The sequence below is a fragment of the Vicugna pacos genome, chromosome 10, assembly GCF_048564905.1.
Source record: "Vicugna pacos chromosome 10, VicPac4, whole genome shotgun sequence".
In the NCBI taxonomy this organism is placed as follows: Eukaryota; Metazoa; Chordata; class Mammalia; order Artiodactyla; family Camelidae; genus Vicugna; species Vicugna pacos.
This window is the reverse complement of record NC_132996.1, coordinates 48773766-48799193: the sequence shown is the minus strand read 5'-3', so window position 1 is coordinate 48799193 and position 25428 is coordinate 48773766. Positions and strand designations below refer to the sequence as shown.

Sequence of the window (25428 nt, the reverse complement as noted above, 5' to 3'; positions counted from 1 at the left end):
GGTAGTTCATAGGGAAAACAAGTTCATAATGAGCACATCTGGCAAGGTAAATTCTAGGACCATCAGAGGGATGAGACTTAAGGAGGCTCTTGGAAATCCCAAAGATTAGAAACCAAGTTGGATCCCATGTCCTTTTATCATCCTCCCATATCTGCACAATTATCGACCTATCAGCTTAGCCTGCCCATTTGCCTTAACCCTGGCTCCACTCTGAGTAGAATCCTGCTCTGGATTCAGAGTGTCAAAACCTGAGGAATCATAGGAATTGGTTTAGAACTTGGGTTTTTAAACTTTGTTCCTTAAAGCCTCTGAATTCAAGGACACTGGATATGAGCCTGGAGGGGAGACTAAGCAAGCATTTCCATTCCTCTACTTTGTCAAGAGTAGCTCCACTTTATATTTCCAGCTCCTGCAGAGGGAATGCAGCGTAATGCTTAAGAATGTAGATGCTGTGGTCAAGTGCTTCAGTCTAAATACTGGCTCAGTACTTACTACTAACATAATCTTGGACAAGTAATTTACCTCTGTCTCTCAGTTTTCCATATCTGTATAATGGTCATCATAGTAGTACCTAACTCTTATTGTTAAAGTAGTGCTTGGCACACAGTAAGCATTCAGTAAAAGGTATCTGAACAAAGAGCTCTGCTAAAATGAAACAAACAAACCAAAAAGTAAACCCTTGGAGTCATTAATTTTAAGATAGTTATAAAAACTAAGGGTTAAGGAGTACAAGGGCCCTAATCCTACTTCCATTATTTCTTTACTAAACTATTTAATATCATGGTCTTTAAAATCATATATATTGACTTTATTTTATATTCTTTGTTTTGCTAAAGATTCATAATTCATGTACATTCTGTTTGTGTATTAATATTTTTAAATGGTTTAGGTCAGGGGACAGGTGGGGAAGACACCCCCGTAATTTGCTTTTTATAGAACCTGTCACTGAGACATAGGTGGATCAAGGTTTGGCTATGGGTTCTTAAGGATGATAATGATAATCTATTGATGATAATATCTCTGAGTAATGGTCAGAGGAACTAGGATTATATGGAATGAGAAAAGAGAGCAGCGATTTAATAGTGAATATACATTTAAGGACATATACATAATATGGAAAATAGTTTTTACCTTTCTCAAGTTCAGCACAAATATAGGTATAAGCAAGCATTCAGTTGAAGCATGTTCAACAAATGTCTGTCACTTGCCATCTATTCTGCTACGTGCGAGGAGATAAAAGATCAGTCTCAAAGGAATATGTAGTCTGTCAAATGGAATATTGAGTTTCTGTAGAGTAGAACAACTTCAAAACGATTACTTAAAATAAAGTTGATTAATGCCAGAAAGTAAGGAATTGCTTTAAAAATAAAATGGAGTAATGCTGAAAGGGCACAGGAGCCAACCTGAAAAGCTCTCAGTGGCCAAAGCTGGAACAATTTAAGAAAAAAAAAAAAAAAGAAAAAGAAAGAAAAAAGAAATTAAGCCAAAGAATAAAATAAATATTCATGAGTTTATACTTATAAAAATACATACCCCAATATGTAATTGAATGGGGGGCGGGCGGTGAGGGAGGAACAATTCTTCCTTATAAGAGAATTCCAATTGTAAATATAGAAGAGATGAAAGAAATAGAAAATTGACATTAGAATAGCATAGCAATAAATGCTGCAGGCAAGGCCCATCAACAGAGGCTAAAATTAGTGGATGAGGGTTTAAGGTAAAATAGTGTATTTCCAGATAAGTTTTTTAGGGCCTTAAGTATTTAAATATTTTTTAGTTACAAGGGACAATATAGTAATTTTACAGTGGAGAAACATGGCAGACAGCATCTTAACCAAGTGATCAAAATTATCACCAGTAATAGGACATATGAATGTCATGTACCTTCTGAAATGACCTGATGACACAAACTTTCATGGCATTCTTCCCCTAAATCCATTACCTCACTCTAATTGTGAGAAAATATCAGACAAACTAAATTGAGGGATACTTTACTGATTAGCTTTATTCAAATGTTTCAGTGTCTTAAAAGGAAATATTGATCAACCATCATAGATTGGAGAAGACTGAGAAGACGTGATGAGTAAATGCAATGTGATCTTGGATTGGATCCTAAACATGGAAAAGGACATTAGTGGGACAACCGATGAAATCCAAAAAAGCCTGTGGTTTAGCTAATAGTATTTCACCAATGCTAATTTCTTAGTTTTCATAATCACATAATGTTTACATAAGATGTTAACATAAAGGATGACCGTGTGAAGGATATACAGGAACTATGTACTATTTTCACAACTCCCTTATAAATCTAAAATTATCTCAGTAAAAAGAGTGAAAAAATAAAGCTGATTCTTTAAAAATTATGAGATTTCTTAGATATAGTTCTGAAACAAAGCAAAGGGAGAAACTAGAGAGCTACAGAAGCAGCTCTAACCTTGAGATTTTGTAGTTTTCATAATACTTTTTCATGCTTCTAAAATGTCCTTCAGAAATGTATTTTTTATACCCCTCTTCAGGTTAAAAAAAAAAAGTCTCAGATAACTTTACAGTTATCTGTATCCATGGATCCACATCCTTGAATTCAAACTACCATGATTGTGTAGTACTTGGTATATGTTTATCGACAAAAATACACATATAAGTGGACCTGCGCAGTTCAAATGCATGTTGTTCAAGGGCCGGTATGTGTATATGAAAACTGGACAAGGAGACTTTTCGTAATGTAAAGTAGTCGTTAACGAAAACTCCTTTTGCAATATATTTCACAATGACGAGGTAACTTTCTATCTTCATTTAACATATCAGACTACCTAAATCTTTGAAACCTTCAGATAGTAAATGACCATTCCCAACGGGGAGATAGGGAGATAGAATTCCTCAGGATTTGAATATGGAATAGATGTTAAATGACATGAACATGGAAACAAAGTTTTTTTTCTAATAAATTGTCTAGAATTTCCTTTTCATGAAGGTTTAAGTTCTACCTCTCTACATTTGAAGGAGGCCTCTTTGGGCCAGCTTTGTAGCTGGACAATTTTTGTGTCTGAAATTATCGGAGGACATACAGTCTCGTGCATAAATCATTGCTGCCGCGATTAGCTCATTTACCACTTCTGCCCTGGAGACAAGACAGAGGAAGCAGCCTCCCTAAACAGCTGCGATGGAATTGCTGGAAGGACTCTCTGTTCCTTTTGATAAACAGTCATGGCCTCCCACCTCTGCCAGGTGTGTCTTCTTTCATGAGGATTAGGAGAGAGGCAGGGGCTGCTACCTTTCAGATAGAAGATCCTCTAAATTGTAAGAATTGGTTACGCTGGATCTAAAAAGAGGAAGATCATTGTCCTAAGTTACTGCAAGAGGTTTGGGGTTTATTTTATCCTCCTATAAGCTCTTTGAACTCCACTTTGCAAAACTAACTGAAATAAGAAAAAGAAACCTGTCCTGACAACTTCAAACCAACTCTTCTTTTGATGCAAACAAAAAAGTCACCTCTAATTATAGCAAATTATATTGAATTATAAACAAATCTATCCAATCCATCTGTTGTTTGTGTTCCTGTTGTTTGTATGGTTGCCTCAATTACACCTTCAATTTTTATTTTTGTTTACCCTGTCTCATTATATTTTTCCTTACAGAATTTTTCACTCCTCTATATGAAGCATAATTGTATTATAGCGGTCTGAAGTGCTAATTTGTTTTTTTTCCTCTACTGGAAGATGTATTTCTTCCATAGCCCTCTGACTTTTAAAAGGGAATTCAGTAGAAAAACATTAGAGAATATAGTATACAAGACATGAGTTGGTAAATTTAAAATATTCCTTATCACCTGATAATGTGTGCTTAAAATGTTAACGGAAGCTAATTGTTCGCTTGTTATGACCTATCCTTTTGAAATATGTAGTTTCTAAGTCATTAATCTGAAGCAAATTTCTTGGGAGTTCATTCCTGTTGTGTGACACAACAGGGGCTGGTCAGTGACATGTGACTTGGTAAAAGAATTACCAGAGATAAAGTATGGAAATAGAAAAGGAGTTTATTAGGGGTATGCTGCCCTAGACAGCAGGACAAGAGGTGCCTCTGTGAGCCCTGAGGGCGAGTTGTTGAGGTCTTTTATAAAGTCGGTCACAAGGTGCCTGATTAGCTTGTGCGCAAGTCTCTGATTGGCTGTAAGTGAGGTAGGAGGCTTAGGGTCTGTGAAGGGCGGTGGGGTTTGATAAGGTGGGCTGAAACAAGCCAGCCTGAGCTCTCCTGAGATTAGGCATTACCTAGGCCTATTAGTTTGTTAGGGGAAACATGCCCAGTAAATTAGGTACTTTATCTGTTGAGGGATCACAGGCTGACTTCTGAGAGCCCAGAAATGGGGGTCATTAGACTTCGAAGGCCATCACTTGGCCCAATGATTCTGGTTCCTGCTCAATCTGAAGTTTGTGAGCCTCTCATTTGTTTGATAATCATATAAAATGCAGGTGATGGACTCAGCAAGTCAAATTTTATATGGATTTTTTAGGGATAGAAACCTCTAAATTAGAAGGCCCACCAAAGTATGGGTCCTTGTCACCCAGCTGTGAAAGAATTTGCACGGCAGAGGCAGAGGGTAGAAGTGAACAGCCACTTTATTGCTCAGAAGGGGAAACAGAAGGAAGGTGCTCGAGCGGGGAGAAAGAAGGAAAAGCACTAGAGCAGGGCGCCATCAGCCAAGGTGGCCGGTGGAGACAGCTCTGACCCGGGTCAGGACAATGGTCTTTCATGGGAGGCTTCTACCGTCATGTCCTCCTTCCCGGTGTGATGGAGCCAGTCAGCCCCTGTGCAGGTTTTTCAGTCCTTATGTGGGCTTTTCTGGTTGTTGTCATAGGAGTCGTCAACTGTCACGGCACTGGTGGTACGTCATTTAGCGTGCAAATACATTCAAGTGAGCATATACTGGGGCTCAAGGTCCACTGGAAGTAGAATCGTCCACCATCTTGGGCATTGGGTCTAACCAGTTCTGGTTTCTTCTCTGAAGCTGCCACCTGAGACTTAGATAACAGTAACTGGTTTCTTTTCAGGAGAGAGGCAGAGGTATAATCCGGGGGTTGACAGCCTTGGTAACAAAAAAAGAAAGTAGCTTTTATTCAGAATGCCTGCAGTCTGGTGGACCCAGAATCCTCCTCCGACCCTTAAAAAAACCATCTCAAGATTCTGTTCAGCCATGAAAGTTTTAAAGGAAAATAGAGGAATAATCTCAGTTAATCGCTGAGATAGGTGGTCAGAGTCATTGCCACCCCCAGTGCCTGCAGGCTTGTCCTGATCAACTGCTGGAGCCTGCTCTTCTAGGACTGAGGGAGGCCTGGGAGACTTCAGCTTTTCTATAAAGAAGAGGCAGGGAGTGCAGGACTGGGGTGGGTAGTGACCGCAGAATCCTGCTGGGTATCAGATTCAACCCCACATACCAGATTCTTGACACAAAGGAGGTTGAGGAAGGGAAGTCTACTCCACGTAAGATGATTCTCTACAGGACTGAGCTTATGTGCAGTGGTATCCTTGTGCCAACTGATTTAACTAAATGTATCTTACTTAGAAAAATACATTTACAGAATTTCAAACATATTAAAAGTCTCAATACATCTGTAGCATAAGGTCCCATAATTTACTTTGTCCATGATGACATTAAAGAAAAATATAACAACTGTTTTAGAGTTATGGGCTCTACAGTATGAATTTCATTGTCTTTCTAGATTCAGTTTATTATTACAGCAGAGATTTGGGTTCTATCTGCATAAGAGAAATTTTCTTTTAAACTGTATATAATAATGCAATGATGAGTGAAATTAATTTCACAGTATCTCTTGCTTTCTTTATAGTAACCAAATTTAATATATGGATTTAATTATGACATCTGGGGATGTCATAATTATTAGTAATAATGTATTATTACACTGACATAGAGGTTTTTGCTCTAAAATTTTTCTTTTCTATAAAAAGTGGTAAAAGTGGCTTTTGCAGGACTGATTTCCAGCATTTTGCTTTTTAAATTCATTTTGTGTTAAGATTATGTTAATATTATAAAAGCTTTTTAAAAATTGGAGTCATTACAATAAACATTTTAATAAAAGTATAATAATATCTAGAATTAGACTGTACTTATGTTGGGTAAAATATATGTGGAGCTCTTTGATATTAGATATTTTAACATTTTCTAAAGATATATTTTTAAAAGCATAATAATATGGATCTGAGAGATCATTAATGAGGATACAGTTTTAAGTATTTATCCTTTCAAAAGAAAATATGTTTCTAGTATTTACCAGTTCTTCTGATGTTGAATGATGATAACCTGTTAGTGCCTACCCTTCTACTATATTTCTAAACCTTTCACATAATCCTTATGTGTTCATGATTCAAAATTCTTTAAGGAAGGACTATCCCCTTATCTCCTATATTTTTAAGATTGCCTAAAAGGTAAATGATTCTGAAAGTAATTCATCAAAAATTGTAATTTGTAATCCTAACACCTTTTTAAAAGGTACATAACCTTCACTCACACTCCACAGGTCAATATGTCATAATTTTGTTTTACTTAAGCTTATAAAAACTCAGATAAAAATAACTGGGTTTATGTGTGGTTTCCTGTTTTCTAGTCTCAAAGGGGGGAATTTCTAGATTAGTTTTTTTTTTCCCTTCCCCTGGGAAATATACAACTCTCTATGTTATGGCCATTAATGTTCAGTAATGAGTTAGTCCTCAAATACCAATAAGATGATGTGGGCTTGATGGAAGTTAAATGTCCCTAAATCCTATGAATTGATCTGCAGGAGCTGTTTTCCGCATGAGTGGTGGCTTCACCCAGGCAGACATCCGCAGAGCTGTGGAGGTCAGGGTGATGGAGGAGGAGTGGGCTTGGCGGCACACATGCACTCTATTCCTGACAGTGTCTTGCTTCGGTAAAGGGAAGTGAAGCGCGTATACCATGCTCAGTGGCATTTCCAAATGCAGCTCAGCTGGGGGCCCAGGCTTATTGCATCAATGGCACATACCGGGCAAAAAAGGAAATACATAATTTTGTCAAAGTAGTAGATCACAATCTACCAGTCCTTCCCTCCCCCTTCAAAATCATCACCCCCACACACTAATAGCTCTAATAGATACAGACTTTATGCATATTTCAGTCACAGCAGTATTTCTAATGCATATGTGAAAGGGCCCCTAATTTATGTCTACCAACTGCGTGGTGCCCTTCTTTTGGGTAATGTCATCATCCTAATGGTGTTTCTATTATACTCAAAGGTAGCAAATGAGGCTTATTGCAGGAAGGTAATTGATTTTCACTGAGTGAAAATGTAAATAGCCATAAGAAATCGTATGAAAGATAAGCAGTTCAAAATTGCCAGGAAAAAAAGTGATTTGTATATGTGACTTATTGGTCCAAGTATATAAAATGTTTCTTTTTTCAAGTCGATACCACAATAACTGTATTTCATATCATTTTATTTCAAATTGAAGTAAAAATTGAAGAATTTTGATGATCTTGCTTTTACCAGTTTGACTGTGTATTATGAAAATCATCATCTTATATGGAAGGGGGGACTTCCTTTTGTCAGTGTGTCTTTGTAATAGAAACCACGTGAATAAAATTTCTCTTATGGGTGTGTTAAGATGAATAATTCTTTTTTGGACTTCCTAGAGTAAGTAAAGTATAGTATCTGTATCAATAGTGTATGCTTTAAAATGTATATAAGCCAAAATCTCATTGAAATTTAGTATAAACATTGGTCCCATATTCAAGAGAAAGGCAAAGCTCAAAATATGTTTTTTTATTATTATAAAGAAGAATTAAAGCAAAACAGAATATCTGAGGCACTGAATTTGTTTGCTAAAATAATGGTATTTTAAAATGTATAGTAAAGAGCTCATAAAATTATTTTTATTCCCTCCACAAGTGAAATATAGACATCTGTACATTACTATTATAACAAATACTATTTTCATCATCACTACTGTTTTCTGACTCTACAAGATACCTTTTCTGATAAGTGAAGCGTCAGTTATCAGAAAAGCAACATTTCAATCACAAAAGTATCCTTTTTCTACTTGAATATTTTGTAATGATGATTAAGAATTAGACTATACATGTTTTCTACTCCCCTACCCTATCTTGCTTATGATTTGAAAAGGACTTATATTTCAGGATTATAAAATATGTAATGAGAATGTTTTTGAACTTTTGTTTTAGAAGGTCACTTGGATTAAAAAGAAAGATATTATTTGTGCTGACCTTTGAGTTGGCAGATAGAGAGATTTGATAAATTTTACTTCTGCTGGAGAAAAGGAAGTGGGACAGAAAAAGAATTCAGATTTCTTCCCACTGAAGCAAGTTTAGAGGAGCAATTCTTTCTTTTCACTTTCAGCATCGTCAGATGCAAAATCTTTAACATCTGTTTTATTCTTTATAATGTATATGACTAAAGGCAGGCTTGACTTAGCCAGCAGTTCAAACAGGGGGTAAACTGAAAGCATGTTGACTTATTACACAGGCCATGAACAAAATCTGCTCTTTAATATTAATTAGTCCCCAACCAAGCCCTTTAGTTTGTTAGTTTTAGATTCAGATGGGCAGGACTCCCTAGTGATTCAGAAATTTCATTAATCACTTCCAGAACGTTGTGTGAAAATTCATTTAGTAGAAAACCCAAGCTCAAAATAAAACATTCAACTTTATGGGGAAAACAAAACCTTGTATGTTTATTTCATTAAGTAGAAAACACCAAATAGGTTTATCACAGTGTGACTCTACAGCTTCTGCATTCCAGATTTGCTATTTCATCTAAAAACCTAGGTCTTTATTATGTTCTTTCTGAATTTAACTGTCTCAGATTTATCATGCTGTGAGTAAATAATGAAAACAGGAATGGTTTAAAGGCTACTAAATAATTAGTACACTCAGATATGAAATCTCCGTAAAGATGGTGGGCAGGGCATCAGCCACTCTATTTAGTGTATTTGGTAATTTTGTAAGTGACACTGACAAATATGGGTCTGAATATTTCAAGAAGAAACTTATTCTGCTTCGAATGACCCTGAAACTTGTTAAAACTATAGGACAAGTGTAAAATTGGACCAATAGAGAAAGCATTTGAACAATGTAAAAAAGTACCTCTGTTATTAAAACAATCTAATAGTTTTATGCAGTTGTATTTTTAAAAGCTTATTTTGGTTTTATTTTGAGAAGCTTTTAGGAACTAAAAGTTATTTTAACAATTTTTTTCTGTATTGGAAAAGACACCTTTATTATATGTAATTTTACAGTGTCCAAAATCTGAGATAATGAATATTCTATTTTAAAGAATGTATATCATTTTTTATTAGCTTTTGTACAATTCCCTACTTTGGATTGTAAGGGAATATACAATGGCATGTCACAGATATGCCATTCCAAATCTCGGGTGTAATCATTGGTGCAGTTTTCTTTAAGATTGAGATGAGAATACTGTTGGCAGTATGTAACTATAGTTCATCCCAAGTCCTAGAAACTTTAATTCAGGTGCATTGTGGGCACGTAAAATTTTAGTTCAGTGCTTTTAAGAAGTCATGCCATTTTGTCGTTTGACACTAGTTTTCAACCCGGCATGCTTTAGCAATGACTGAAATTAGTTCCAAGTGAATTACAGCTAAGCTATTTTCTACCATCTACAAGAACATTTTTATGCCAACTGAGTCAAGAGAGGTTTTTGAAATTTCCTTTAGTACATATTATGGTATGAGGCTAATCAATGTAGACAATCAAGTGTCCTGATTGTACACATCATCGAGATGTCACTGAATTGCTTTCTTGCTAATATTGTTTAACCACAATTATTATTGGTCGGAAGAAACACTACTTGCAATTCTCTGCTTTCTTTCCAAATCATCAACAAGTGTTATTTCTGTGGAGACCATGAAAGAGGTATCGATCCATTGTAAATTGGACTAAAACCAGCAACTCATTTCCTTCATGATAACAAAGAATTACCATTAAATGTGTCTTCTATCTGCCGAATTAGAAAAAGTGTCCTATTGTGGTGTATACCATAATACAACCTTTGTGCCCTTAACACATGGTGGAGATTTGAATTTTTATGAGAGCTGGAGGCAGATTATTTAGATAACCTGACTATGAAGAGCTATCATTTGACCATAAGGGTAAGAAGTTTCTAGGCCTTAAATAAAATTAAATCTTAAACAAATGAGGGATAGTTTTCATGGACTAATTTGAATATTGTGAATTTTCAAGTTGTTTCTCATTGTCTTTAAAATGAAAGGGATTCATGGTAGATAAAGATTTGATTTATTGCCCACATTTCATAAAGGGTACAAATGATATTGGTCTTGTTGGTATTCATGTAAAAGTAACTATGTGATGATGGAAAATACAGAAAGTATACAATCAGATTTAAGGTACTGAATTCAAAATACAAGAATCAAAACAATAGTGAATTATATGGTTCTACGTTGCTGTAGAAAAAATTCAAGGGCAGCTTCATAGAGTTGTGCTTCAAAGATTAAACATAATAAATTATATCAAGTGAATTTAAAAAAATCCTCAAAATGACTTTTTCTTAAGTAATACTTTCCCATCAAGAAATCTCATAATTTGGTGAAAAATTCAACATTTGTACATGAAGATAGTCTTCCTTTAACATTTAAAATCTTCCATCATGTTAATTTACATGCTTTAAAACTATACCGATAAAGTAGTTGAAGTAAATAAATAATAAAAAGCACATCAAAGTAGTTATGACGAGACAGCCAGATGGCAGAGAATTGCAGTACTTGCTGTAATTTTATCAAAATTACTATTGTCATGGCATGTTAGTTTTCATAAGAATTTATACAGTCACTGATCTCATACAGACAAATTAATTTCAGGTTCTCTCATGTGTAGTCACATAACAGCTATACTTGAGCACGCACAAAAGAAAATTAAATAATCATAGTCACATAAACTTGAAAAGCAGCACAATATCTTAAGTTTACTATTCCATAACGTCTTGGGATCAGTGATCATTTCTGTTATGTTAGACTCAAATTGATCTACAGTTGTACAGCCATTATGTAGTTTCTGCTGTATTTAGTCTTCATTATATAAAGGTACTGTGTCATGCATTCTATTAGTGAAGAATTGTTATTAAGGCAGTAATGTTGTAATTCCTACATTTATGGCCTTTCTTCAAGTTTCATTCTTTTATCTCTTTTTTGTCTAGAAAGATAACAGAGCTTTTTATGATTCCCTTTAAAGATAAATACAGATATGAATTCTCAACAATTAATGAGCTTAATGATATTTGAATTAAGAATGTTTATTATAGGTTTCAAATGTTCTCCTTCCTTTCTTTGTCCTAGAATTATGAAAAGAAAACCTGACACTTTGTGCATTATACATATCTCTGCTGTTCATATCCAACCAACAAGTTTCAATTCTAAAGGTTTCTTCCTAAAGTAATTTAAAAATTTTTTTAATTTATTTTATTTCTTTTCTGTTTTTTTTCTTCTTAAGTTATTCATTTGTATTGTCTCATTTCACAGCCCAAGGTCTTTCCGACATGCCATGTCTCACTAGGTATCAGATTTGGTGCATAATTAATACACACTAGGCTTCAGTATCCTTATCTGTAACTTGAATGTTTACCTGCTATTTTTGCTTCATAGGTATTGGAGGTTGGGGTGAGAACTTCATTAAATTAAGTTTTAGTTTTTATGAGCTTAAAATTGAAAGGCTAACATTTTCATTAGCCATTTCAATGATCTCAAACAACTCATTCAAGGAAGTATAAAATATATTACCTGGCAAAGTGATAGCAGTCATAAATGTCTTAGAAAAAGTCTCGTTAAATATTTTAAACCTTTATTCTTTTTTCCATCAAAAACCTACTACATTCAACCTTATACTTTTGCCTCTGAAGAGAAAGAATTGCTTAATTCATTGAATTTTAGTTATCCATGCTCAAGTGCTTTGTGGTCTTCAATGTACATATAGCTTTTATTTCATAATAGTGTTTTCATATTAATAGTAATATATCTTCTAGGAATTTCAAATATGTAAAATTTTATTCTTGAAATACAGATGCTATAGGCCTGTTTTTCTTATGGAAAAAAGTCACTTATTTTATGAAGTTTTAAAATTTGAATTATCACTTAATCTACTGGCTTTCTCTCAGTAGATGAGATGGGAGCTTTAACATCTCTCTGTCTTTTGGAAGAGGTTAAAACAGGATTACCCGTGGAAGCAATGTTCCATATGTGTTCTACAATAGCCTTAAATCTTACTGTTTTCTTTAAGATACTGATCATGATAATTCTCAAATGCTTTAGTTGAAATTACTATATACTTAACTATATACTCCAAGTTTATACTTGGAATTAAGAAGACTTTGCATATGGTGAAATGCATATTACTAAGTTATATCTTTAAAAATTAAGTGACATGCTAGGAGTTTATGACAAAGAAGTTAATGGAAATGGAGATAAACATATTCAGTACAGCATTGTTAATGCTAAAAAGACTTGGAAATTGACCATAGAGGCATTGCTAAGTAGATTACATTTCATCTATGAAGTTTTATGAAACATTAAGCAACATTTTTTCCAAAGATTTTTTAATAGCATGGGAACTTGCTTATGCTATAATTTTAATTGATAATAATAGAATATAAAACATGTATACATATAATCTAAATATGTAAAAATAATGTAGAAATGATCATTTTAAAAAGACAGGATAAAAACTTACTGTTAAAATGATTGGGGAAGCTAGGCCTGTGCAGACTCTTCCCTGATTTCTTATCTGTTTTCTGTGTTCTCCTACTGTTTTATAATGAAAATGTCATTTTAAAAAATAACATGAGGAAAAAGAATAAATGGAAAAAAGGACACACAACATACAAAAATTTAGAATATGACATACAATTTCAACCCCACCCTATAATTATTTTTATTTTTGAATACCATTGTAGTACTTTTTATATTCTAATATTTATTTTTATGTATCTTTATTCTCTAAGATTGTGAGTGTGAGTTCAGGGACTATATCCTTTGTTCCTGACATAGGACCAGTACTTAATAGTTACTTAGTACATTTTTACTGAATGGATATGTGATATTCCATAAGAATACCTGTTTTTATATGGTTGAAATCTATGTGACTACTACTTCTATTTTGCTTTTTTTATGCTTACCCTTGCTTCATAATGCTGTTACATGACTTTACATAAACTTTATAATAACAGTTTTAATGTTGTTATAGTACCCTATGGGATTAAATATCATCCTGGACATGGATATTTAGGTTCTTTCCTACTCTTGTTATTATGGACAAAATTTCAGTGAATATTCTCACCCATTTATCTTTCTGCTTCTTTTAAACTATTTCTTAAGATAAACACCTAGAACGTTACTCTTTCTTCAAAAGGTGTGATCATCTTTATAATACTTGCTATATTTTGCCCTATTCTATTACTTCCTAGTAACATAACCAAGAATGAGTGAATATATTGATTTCTTTCCCAAATACATCTAAACTGAGCTTTTTAAGTTTAGATATTTTTGTTACATTTAGTGTATTTTTTTTAAAACCTAGGTTACTTTAAATCGCTTTTATTTTATTACAACTTCCCATGTATCAGTTTTCTAATTGTATTTTTCTTTATGTAAATAGTCAGTTTATATCCTGTGTTCAGTTGGAGTTTTTGAAATTTTAAAAAATATGTTTCAATGCACTAATTATACATTAGAGAAAAACCCTTTTTATGTTATATTTGATGCAATTAATTTTTTCAATGTACTGCTGTCCTTTAATTCTACTATTTTTCAATATACAAAAGTTAAAAAATTTATACATTCTAATCCACTGATCTTTTCTCATGTTGATTGTTTTGCTGCAGAAAACAAGCAGCATTTTCCAATACAACACAATGACATGCACTGTCAGCCTTGTACGAATATGACTCATTTGTATGTAATCCACTATTATAAAGAATGTAATTATGTGTTCCTAGATTAGGTAGTTAGGCTAATTGTTTTCCTCTTTGAATTTTCTCTTTCTGTGTGTCTCCTCTTTCTTCCTCCCTGTCCTTCCCTTCTGCTCTTACTTTTCTTGCACTTATTAAGTGTCTTCCTCGCTGTTCCCTGCTCCACCATGAGCCTTTGACTGCCCTTGATGAAACTGCAACAGCATCCAATTACCATATTGTACTCCTGTTCATCTCCTACAGATATCTATTGGTTAAATGCCTAAAAAATCTCAAGCCTTTGTTTTAATCAGAAATCAATTCACACATTATACATATATGCATATGCATAGATATATGTGCATATTTTAAGGAAAAACAACACAATTCTAATGATAACTCCTTTGTCCATAATTATAAACTAAGACAGGGACTTGCCTTGCATCTGGACAGCTGGACATGAAACTGAAGGCTAACTGCCTCCCTGTCATGCAATTACCTCTATTCTTGGGACCAAGTCTATTGTTTATTGATCTTGATCCTTCCTTAAAAATGGAGTCTTTGCTGTATGGTACTGATGAGCAAATGCTGTTTTTGGATTCTTACACTCTGAGTGACTCAAGGATCTTTGAAAGATTGTTGGGATGGATGATGATTGTTAAAATCTATAAAATTCAGTGTCTGCCTTTTAGAACATCATTCATCTAGTCTTTAATATAGTCACTTCTGAGTCCCGATCGTAAGTTCAGCACCAGGCCAAACAAATATGTTTATAAGAAAATGTGTTTCCTGCCCTTGATGTACTTACAATCTAGTTTGGTAGACAAAATGTATATATAAGTTGAAAAACTAAAAAATGCATTAGATGAACTAGTTACTGGATAAAAAGTGAGACAGTAAGGGTGCAGATTTATATGCTATAGAATTTAACATTAGGGGAGACAGTCTAAAAACAGGGTGGCATCAGGTAAAAGTTTTACAGGTTGAATTGTGTCCCCAAAAGATATGCGGAAGTCCTAACCCCCAGTATCTGTGAATGTGACTGGAAATAGAGTCAGTGAAAATGTAATCAAGTTAAGATGAGGTAATACCCAATTAGAGTGGGCTCTAATCCAATATGACCCGTGGCCTTATAAGAGCAGAAGAGGCAGAGACACACAAGGGCTGTAAATGCATGTCAAGGAATGCTAAAGACTGTCAGCAAATCACCAGAAGCTAGGAAGTGACAAGAAAGGACTTTTCCTTATAGGTTTCAGAAGGAGCATCATCCAACTGACACTTTGATTTCAGATTTCCAGCCTTTAGAACTAGGAAACAATAAATTTCTGTTGTCATTAGCCCCTCAGAAGGTGGATATGAGACTGTGCTATAAAGGAAAGGTGGGACTAGGATTGACCAAAAAGGGGGCTCCATGGTGGGGGGAACCTCATAAGCAAGGGTATGAATAAGTATCTACTAGAGATTGTAAAAAAACTCGAGTGATTGTCTCTGAGACTAGTGCAAGATAAATCAAGCTTATACGGGAGATCCAACTGCCTTTAATAACATCGTGAAGAATTGATCCATTTTATTCCCTCACTTAACGCTTTCCATATTTACCAGTAACTTACCACGCACCTCATTAGTAACAGGGATCTATTTTGGCTCCCAAACAGTTATTCAATAGAAAAGGAGGCTGTTGGAAAGCACTTTTTACACTTTCATTTTTATCCTTACCACTGAAGTTTTAAAAATTATTTTAAATACATAGTACATTCACATAGTTCAAAAATAAAGTTCCAAACAGGTGTTTAGTGACAAGTTTCCTATCTACCACTGCCCCCAACCTTCCCTGTTAGGCCATTCCCCTACCCGCCAAGGAATTACTCCTATTAGTTACTTGTGGATCTTTTCATAGGTTTTTCTTGTTTGCTTGTTTGTTTTAATGCATAAACACAGAGAAACATAAATATGTACTTCATTCCCTTTGCAAAAAGTGGTAATACTCCAAAAACTGTACCTTGCTTTTTTTTTACTTAACAACACTGAAATTTTTCTGCATCAGTACAAAAAATGTGCTCCTTCATTTTTTTGATGCATACTTTTTCTTTATGTGAATTTAAATTTAAATTGCTTTCATTTAGATTATTTCTAAACTTTTGCTTTTAAAATCGATGCTACAATGATTAATCTTGTACTTAGTTCATTGCACACAAGTAGATATATTGGGATACATTTTTTTAAGTAGATGCGATAAGGTGTATATGTAATTTTTATAGATATTGCCAAATTGCTCTCAAAAGAGGCCATACAATTTACACGTTTCCCAGCAACATGTGAAAGTGCCTGTGTCATCCACAGCCTTGATAACACAAGATAAACTTTGAACTTTTGCTGTGTGTCAGGGTAAACAAATGGTCTATTGATGTAATTTTAATTTGAAATTTTAAGTGAATTTGATCAATTTTGTATGTTTAAATTAGGTTTCTCTTTCTTTGTCAGTATCTTTGCCCATTTTTCTATTGAGATTTTAGTATTTTCTTATTGACTTGCAAGCTTTTTTTTTAATATATTGGAAAAATTGCCCTTTGTTACTTGAGTTAACAAATATTTCCCTCAGATTATAGTTTTCCTTTGACTTTACTTGTGGTGGGCTTTTTTTCTGTACAGTTTACATGTATTCTGTGTGAGAATTAGACAGGCTTCTCCTACTTTAAAACTGTGAATGAATCTGAGAGCCATTTTTAAGACATCATTTAAGGTGATGAAAATGACGACAGAGAATTGACTGAAGATTACTTCCGTATTTTTGAGTTTGGGAGCCTAGGAAATTGGGAGTCTAGAGTTGATCTAATGATAGAGACAAACATCTTGTAGTTGTTCTAGGTACTGGTTTTGTTTTTCAAAAAATTTCTAGAGCAGCAGAGTCGAGGAAGCTATGTTTATGAGAACCAAATTATATTGCTTAAGATATCATCACTGAGTGACAGTTTGTTTTGAAATAGTGTTCCAAAGGGTCTGTGAATCTGTCTGGCTTTAGGGGTTGGGAGAATGAGAACCAAATGTTTTATTTATTGATGTTACAGATGAAGATTTTATTTCTTTTATTTTGATCATTCATTTATTCAACTGACAGTACTTAAATTGAGCACTTACCATTTATCAGATATTGTCAGTGCTGTGGCTCCAGCGATGAGCAACAGCAACAAGGTTCACATCCTCCCATAATTTGGTTTGTAGTTGGAGAGTAAAGTATTAACACGCTCACAGGTTATGATATGTCCTATGAAGGAGTTAAAAGGGAAATGGAATCAAGATTAACTAAAGGGGGAAGTGCTGCTTTGGAGAGCATAGCTAGGAAAGATTTCTTGTGAAGGTAAGATTTTAAACTGAGAAATCGTTGATGCAACAACAGAAGAGTGGGCAGCGCCCAGTGTTGGAGGGTGGGGGTGAAAGTGTGTTCTGAGCAGAGAGATTAGCAAAGATCCTAAGGCAGGAGTCTGGTTTATTTTAAAAACAAAAGGTGAAGTTTTGGCAGGAGTAGAAAGGTAGAAAGACCTGAGGATGGAGATCTGGGCTTATAGATCCTGGTAAAGAGTTTGGATTTGATCTGATTTTAAGATCTGATCTGATTTTCATTTTTTAACAGATCACACCATGTATGATATTACACCATGTGAGAAATGATGTAATTTGATTGATTTGACTGTGAAAAAAAATCTGAAGAAAAACTTTTTCTGTTTTGCTACCATTATTGGCAGCTTTAAACATCCCCCCTGTTCCAACCTAGGTACTCTTTATCACATCACCCTGCTTATCTCTCCATAGAATTTATCTCAATCTATGAACATATTATACATGCTATTGTTTAAGTTCTTTAAATTTTTCATCTCAAAAACCTTTTTCTCCACAAACTTTGCCCGTCTGTTTGCCCTGCCACACTTCGGCTATCATTGTCACGTGTTTCCATCTCTGAGAACTCAATAAAAATAACCACAGTAATAATGACAGTAGTACCTATCATTTGTTGAGCTCGTTCTGTATATCTGGGTGCTTATACATAAAAAGTGCACAACAACTCAGTGAGGCTGTATTGTTGTAAGTTTATAGATGAAGGAACTGAGATTTATACTATACCTTATGTGCTAGTCCAGAAATTGATCAAGAGATTCAACTAGTTAGTGTGAAAGTTGGAGATACAGTTCTTCTCCCAGAATATGAAGGCACCAAAGTAGTTCTAGACAACAAGGATTATTTCTTATTTAGAGATGGTGACATTCTTGGAAAATATGTAGACTGAAATGTCACTATTGAAATGGCATTATGTGAAGCTGCCCATTCCCCTGAAGCTCTGAAGTCTTTTCATCATGTAAATAATTTCCACATCTCTCTTTTGTCATAAACTAACGATATTCTGGATGAGGAACTTCATCTCCAACTTTCACACTAACTGATTGAATCTCTCCACCCTTTCCTTTAGAGCCTGATCCTTCAGCTACTGCTGTTGCCTGCAGTACTTCTTGAGGTTTTACTGGAAGTGTAACTGTAGGTCTATACAATTTCTGGACTAGAGTATAAAGTCCAAATTCTATAGCATGGATGCAGATTCATCTCCCACTATTTCTCCCACACTCAGCCAGATAGAACAACTTACAGAAAATTAACATGCAAGTAGTTCCCAAACTTCTGTGCATATTATAATCACTTAGGAGTCCTTTAAACATCTCAAAACCCAGACCCCCTCATACAATTCAGTCTGAATATTGGGGGGTGGGACACAGGCATCACTATATTTGAAGTTCCCCAAATGATTTTGGTTGCTGGCAAGTCTGGGCACCGCCGACGTATGCCTTGGTGTGTCAAGCCTAGGAGCCCTTGCACATGCTATCCCTCCCACTGTCCGGATCCACTGAATGAATTCCTCTATTCTTCATTAAAGACCCAGTTAAAATGCCTGTCTCTGAACCTCCTTGATGATACCCACCCCAAACCAAGACACATAGTCAATTTTCAGTTTTCGTTTAACATTTTATATGATTCCCCTTCTGTACTCTAGTTATTTATTTATATGTCAGTCTACTCTATATATGATTTTATAGATGTCACTGTATTAAACATTATATAATGAAAAACATAGTGAACACAGTGATTTAGCTCACTTAATGGCAACCTTAAGATCTGAGAATTAATGGACGAAAAATACATTTCTCTCGTGTCACCTGAAGGAAATTTCATACTTTTTCTGACCCTTGCTACTCTCCTTTTCACCATTGACCTGAGGAATATAAAGGAGCCACCATTTATTGAGCACTTCCTGTGTACCACACACGCATTGTCTCTTTTACTCGTTATTACCACTTTTTAAAGGAAGTATTATTATTCCCATTTTACAGTTAAAGACACTGAGGCTCATAGAAACTAGATGATCAACACAAGTTCTTTCAGCTAAAAAGTGACAGAGATGGAATTAAAATCCAACACCTCTTTCCATTGTGCTTCAACGTGTTTTTCTCTCAAAAATATCAATATCTAGATGCAATTTGCCACAGTAAAAGATGTTTAATAACAGAGAGAGCTTTTTTAATGAGTATATCATTTTGGCTTTTGCTTGCCTGGTAGATATTTAACAACTTAGATGGTCTTGATTAGTTAATGTTCTCAGAATCTGTTTGGTTTTGCTTCTTAATTTCTACCACTAAAGTCTCCAAGCGACCTTTTTACACCCAGTTGGCTTGACCCACCTGGAAACCCATTTGTACTCTAACTTTGACTGCAGCATTGATTGCAACTTATTACAGAAAACCATTTCTCCTGAATACTGACATCACAAAGCATATGACTAAGGATGCCTGCATCCTTCTATCCAAACTGCTTCACCCATATCCTTGAAATAACAATCCTCTTCCCCAAAGATTCTGCAATTACCTCTTAAGTAGGATTCAAGCACACATAAGTCATTTGAGAAGGCAAAACCCATACATATGGCAAGAAAAAGATGGCTCTTACATGGGGCTCAGATGGGCTTGTTGCTATCAGGAAAACACCAGAGGGAGAGAAGATCAAGAGAAAAGGAAAATTAAGCAAGTAACAACATAAGCAGCTGGAGGAAACAGAAGAGCAGCTGATAAGTAGGAGAGAAAGAAAAATGAAGCATTTCAGTGATAACCCATTATTACTGGGAAACAATTTTTAATATGGCTAAAGGGAAGGGAATTTAACTACATTATGGGGAAAAAAAGGAAATGCTGGAATCCTAAATATAGCTAATATAGAATCAAGAAAGGGAGGATGTAAGATGCTTCTTAAACTTTGGGATAATGAATGAAATTTAAATCACAATTGAGAGTCACCTAGAGCATAATTTTCATGTGGAATATTGGAATACTGGTGGGTGGAAGATAAGTAAATATTAATGTCAATCTCCGTTAAAAAAGAGTGCTTGTATAAAACCAAATAGCACCGATTCAACTCCTTACAGTTGTGCTTCCATCTGATAAGTTGATGATCATTAAGGATTGTAGCGAGGGCAGTAATTTTTAAATGTTATTGAATAAAAATGACTGGCATCGTATCAAATAAACAAAGTTAGCAGTAGGCCTTTAAGCTGGTTTTGAATAAAGTGGTATTTTATTGCTGAGTAAAAAATTATCCTAAACTTACTGGCTGCCTTAGTCTGGGCTGCTGCAACAGCGTACCACAAGGTGGATGGCTTATAAACAACAGAAATTTGTTTCACATAGTTCTGGAGGCTAGAAGTCCAAGATCAGGGTGCCAATAGGATCGAGTGAGGGCCCTCTTTTGGGTCACATACTTCTTTTATCCTCTCATGGTGGAAAAGTTTAGGGAGGTCTGTCGGGCAGCTCTTTTGTTTTTTTTTCTTTTTAAATAGGGATTTGTGTGATCTCTTTTATAACAGCATTAATCCCATTCATAAAGGCTCCACCCACATGACCTAATCATCTCCCAAAGGCCCCATGTACTAATACCATCACATTGGGGATTGGGATTTCAACATATCAATTTTGAGGGAGGACTCAAACCTTCAAACCGTGTCAATGGCTTTAAACAACAATTTATGATCTAACACACTTTCTGAGGATCAGGAATCCAGGAGCAGCTTAGCTGTTTGATTCTGTCTCAGAGTCTTTTATGAGGTTGTAACCAAGCTGTCAGCGAGGGTTTCAGTCATCTGAAGGTCTCAGTAGGACTGGAGGATCTGCTTCCAGGTTTTCTCACGTGGCCATTGGCAGTAGACCTCATTTTCTTGCCAGCCTCTCCATAGGTCTGCTTATTATATTTCAGCTGGCTTCCTCCAGGGTGAGTGATGAGAAAGAAAGAAACAGGTAGAGAGAGAACCTAGTGTCTTTTATAACCGAACATTGGAGGTCAAATACCATCACATCAGCTATATTCTATTGGTTACACAGACCAAATGTGGTACAATGAGGGAGGTGTACTAGCCAGCTCAGGCTACCATAACAAAATATCATTAAGTGTGGTGACTTAAACAATAGAAATTTATTTTCTCACATTGTGGAGGCTGGAAGTCCAAGATCAAGGTGCCAGAAAATTCAGTTTCTGGTTAAAGTTCTCCTCCTGGCTTGCTGCCTTGTCACTGTGTCCTCACATGGCCTTTCCTCTATGTGCATGTGGAGAGAGAGAGAGAGGGTGAGTGAGAGAGAGATCTGGTGTCTCTTCCTCTTCTTATAAGGGTACAAGTCCTATTGAATTAGGGCTCTACCTTTATGACCTCATTTAACCTTAGTTATCTCCCTAAAAGTCCTATCTCCAAATACAGTCACGTTGGAGATTAGGGCTTCAGTATATGAATTTTGAGGGGAAACAATTCAGTCCATAACAGGAGGGACTACACGAGGTTGTAAACACCAGGAGGCAGAGATCTTTGGCGCTATCTTAGAGGCTGCCTACCACAAGCCTACTGGGTGATGAGTCTCCTGGACTGTTCGTTGCCCTGATGATTTTCTGTGTCATTCAAACCAGACTCACCGAAAACCTTTCCTCTTCGGAGTTACCTTTGGGGTTGTTTTGGTATCACTCCTTGTTTAGTCCTATTGCAGACAAAATGAAAGCACCATTCACACCATTTTATCAGAATGTGAAAATTATAAGTATATTATATAATTACATATATAATTATGGGATGTGTGTGTGTGTGTATGTGGTCCCCCTAAATAAATGTCCAATTACGTCTAAATACCAGTGAAAGAGTTGTATACCTTTATTTTTTTATGTACATATATTCATTTTCATATTCTTTTTCATTAAAGGTTATTACAAGATAATGAACATAGTTCCCTGTGCTATACAGAAGAAACTTTTTAAAATCTATTTTTATATATAGTAGCTAACATTTGTAAATCTCAAACTCCCAAATTTATTCCTTCCCACCCCACTTCCCCAGTAACCATAAGATTGCTTACTATGTCTGTGAGTCTGCTTTTGTTTTGTAGATGAGTTTGTGGTGTCCTTTTTTTTAAATTTTTTTTTGATTTCACATATGAGTGATATTATATGGTATTTTTCTTTCTCTTTCTGGCTTACTTCACTTAGAATGATGATTTCTAGGTCCACCCATGTTGCTGCAAATGGCAGTCTTTTATTCTTTTTTATGGCTGAGTAGTATTCCATTGTTAAATATACTACAACTTCTTTATCTAGTCATCTGTGAATGGACATTTAGGTTGCTTCCATGTCTTGGCTATTGTATATAGTGCTGCTATGAACATCAGGGTGCAAATGTCTGTATAGTTTTAAAATTGTGCTGGTCTGACACTATTTTCAATAATGTTCTCTTACTTTCTTGTGAATATAATCTATTCTGTATATGAAAGAGCATTGAAAATCTCTAGGCTTTTAATTTTTATTTTTTATGGTAAAATATACTTTAAAAAAACAAAATGTTCATGAAGGTATGAATACTTTTAAGTTCTGAACTGCTGACTATTTTCTAAGAAGATAACAAACTTTTACTGAATACATATTACATATGTGTAGACTTGTTTTGAAACAAAAGGGAAAGAATAAAAAGAAATAATCTGTCTTACAGAATTTTCCGTTTGATAACAATTTACTGAAATAAAAAATCTTCACTTATAATGATTTTATTCTAGATATTAAATGCCAAGAGTACCAAAGTGCTTATTCTGTCCTTTTTAAATTGAAATATGGTTGATTTACAATATTATATTAGTTTCTGGTGTATTATTCTCTATTTTCAGTACTAAAAATATAATTAGTAAAGAAAGAATGATAAGGTATATGAGACAGATATTCTACAAAGGACAAGCAGGGAACCAAAGAGCAATACTGGGGAAAGATTTTTTTTTTAATTATTATGAAATATTTCAAACAAGCAGAAAAGGATGCAGAATGATATAATGAATAGCCATTGCTGACTGTCCAGCTTTAATAGACCTGTAACCCTTTGTCATTGTTTGCTATAGATTAACTTTTCAGAAATTAACAAATTACTGCTACATTTGGAGACTCCAGTGTACCATTCCCTGGTCACACTTCCCCTTGCTGTTCTCCAGATAATACCTCTATTCTGAATTAGTGTTTACTGTATACCTGCATGTTTTTATATTATTATTCTATTAACAACATATAGTATGGTTTTGCATGTTTTCAATCTTTATATGGATGATCTCATGGTGGACATACTATTTTGTTTCTTGCTTTTAGTGTTTAACATGTTTTTAAGATTTATCTGTGGTTATATATTATCTCTAATTAAATTTGTTTACTATATGACTAGTGAATACAGCACAATTTATTTATCTTTTCTTCTTTGGCAGACATTTGCTATATTCACCATTATGTTTGGTAATTTGGTTTCTTTGCTCATTATGTTTTTGAGATTTATCCATGATGGTGGATGTGAAGGTATCTTTTTAATATTATACTGCATAATATTACTAAAGATGTTTACTACTAGTTTTAATTACTGCATAATGTCCCAAACAGTGAATATTCCTTGATGTCTTACGCTGTGTGAATGCAAGAGCTTCTCTAGGGTATATACATGGAAATGGAATTACTATGAATAAAGAGTACAAATACTTTCAACTTTATTTGGTTTTATCACATAGCCCTCTAAGGTGATTCTATTTATAGCATAGCGGTGGCATGTTGTCAGACTTGATTTTTGCCAAGCTGATGGATGTAAAGTGGTACCTCATTATTATTAATAACATTAACATTATTTGCCCTTTTCTGACTACTAGTGAGGCGAAGCATCTTTTCATATTTATCGGTCATGCTGGTTTCCTTTTCTGTGAATTGCTATCTATATCCTTACTTATTTTCTATTAAGTTGTTTGAATTTTGCTTATTGATTGGCAGTAGTTATTTATGTATTTTAGGTACTAATAATCCTACCATGCTTCACAATTATTTTTCCCTAAAATTGTTTTTATATCTTTTGTTGAGTGGATTTTTTAAAATCTAGTAATATTTATTAATATTTTATTTCATGGTTTGTGCTAAATATCTTTTAAACATTTAAAACTTTGTCTTACTGTATTTAGGTATTAATCAGACTAGAATAGATTTGTGTGTGTGTGTGTTTATAATAATGAAGTAGTTTCTTTTTTATAATTGCAAAATATTCCAGCTACAGAGGAAAGTATAAAAGAAATTTTTTATATGTATTGTTGCAACACATTTATTGAGTAGTTCAGTCTTCTTGATGAACTTTTTAGTATTTCCTCTGTTGTATGTCACATTTCCATACATGCATGCATGTGTTTCTGGACTCTGTTATGTTCCATTGATCTATTTATTTGTTTCATAGCTTTTAAATAATAAAACAGATGTGTAAATATACATTAGTTTACATAATTCATATGTCTCTCCTATATTCTTAATGAAAGCAAAAACAGAACTAATTGAGGATTTTTTTAAAATTTACATTCAAAATGTACACAAAGATTCTACTTAATAACAAATTACTGAAACTCTTCCTCTGAGGAGACCAAAACAAAAATGCTTTCTTTCAACACTTCTACTTAATATTATGCTGAAGATCCAGGCCAGTGCATTAAAGCATTGAAAAAGAAGTACTTAGTATAATAACAGAAAAGGAAAATAACTTGCCTTATTTGCTGATGAAATTTTGTATACAAATAATGAATGATGAATAAAGGTGAATGATTAAACAAACAGAAATTATATTCAGGAAAGTAGCTTTGGGTTAGAGATAGTCTAAGGAATTGCCTGATTATGTATTCATATCTTTTAAAAATTTATACTATTAAATTATTATAGATTGCTTTTTAGAATTCATTGAGATAAAAATATTTAAAAGTTAAACATGAGAAACACTTAAAAATATACTTCATTAAGCATATTTTCCACAACAAAATTGATTAGGTCAGTTTATCTTTTGTGAGGGACACATTATAAAATGGCCTACAGTGAATCGTGCTCTGTTGAATGCCCTTCCCTTCAGGGTGGCCAAAACCTGGGA

General features: G+C 34.4%; 1 protein-coding gene across 5 annotated transcripts in view; it reads left to right on the top strand.

Annotated features, from left to right (window-relative positions):
• Positions 1-25428, top strand: part of DCDC1 (doublecortin domain containing 1) — a 382148-nt gene that overhangs the window by 260135 nt on the left and 96585 nt on the right. Inside the window, exon 20 of one of the 5 annotated variants that reach the window (XM_072969715.1) lies at positions 6792-7415. The exons of 2 other annotated variants lie outside the window; for them this stretch is intronic. In XM_072969715.1, coding sequence (XP_072825816.1) covers positions 6792-6924 — 133 coding nt within the window. In that variant the 3' untranslated portion in view covers positions 6925-7415. 2 more of the 5 variants (XM_072969716.1, XM_072969719.1) reach the window with 2 other exon arrangements.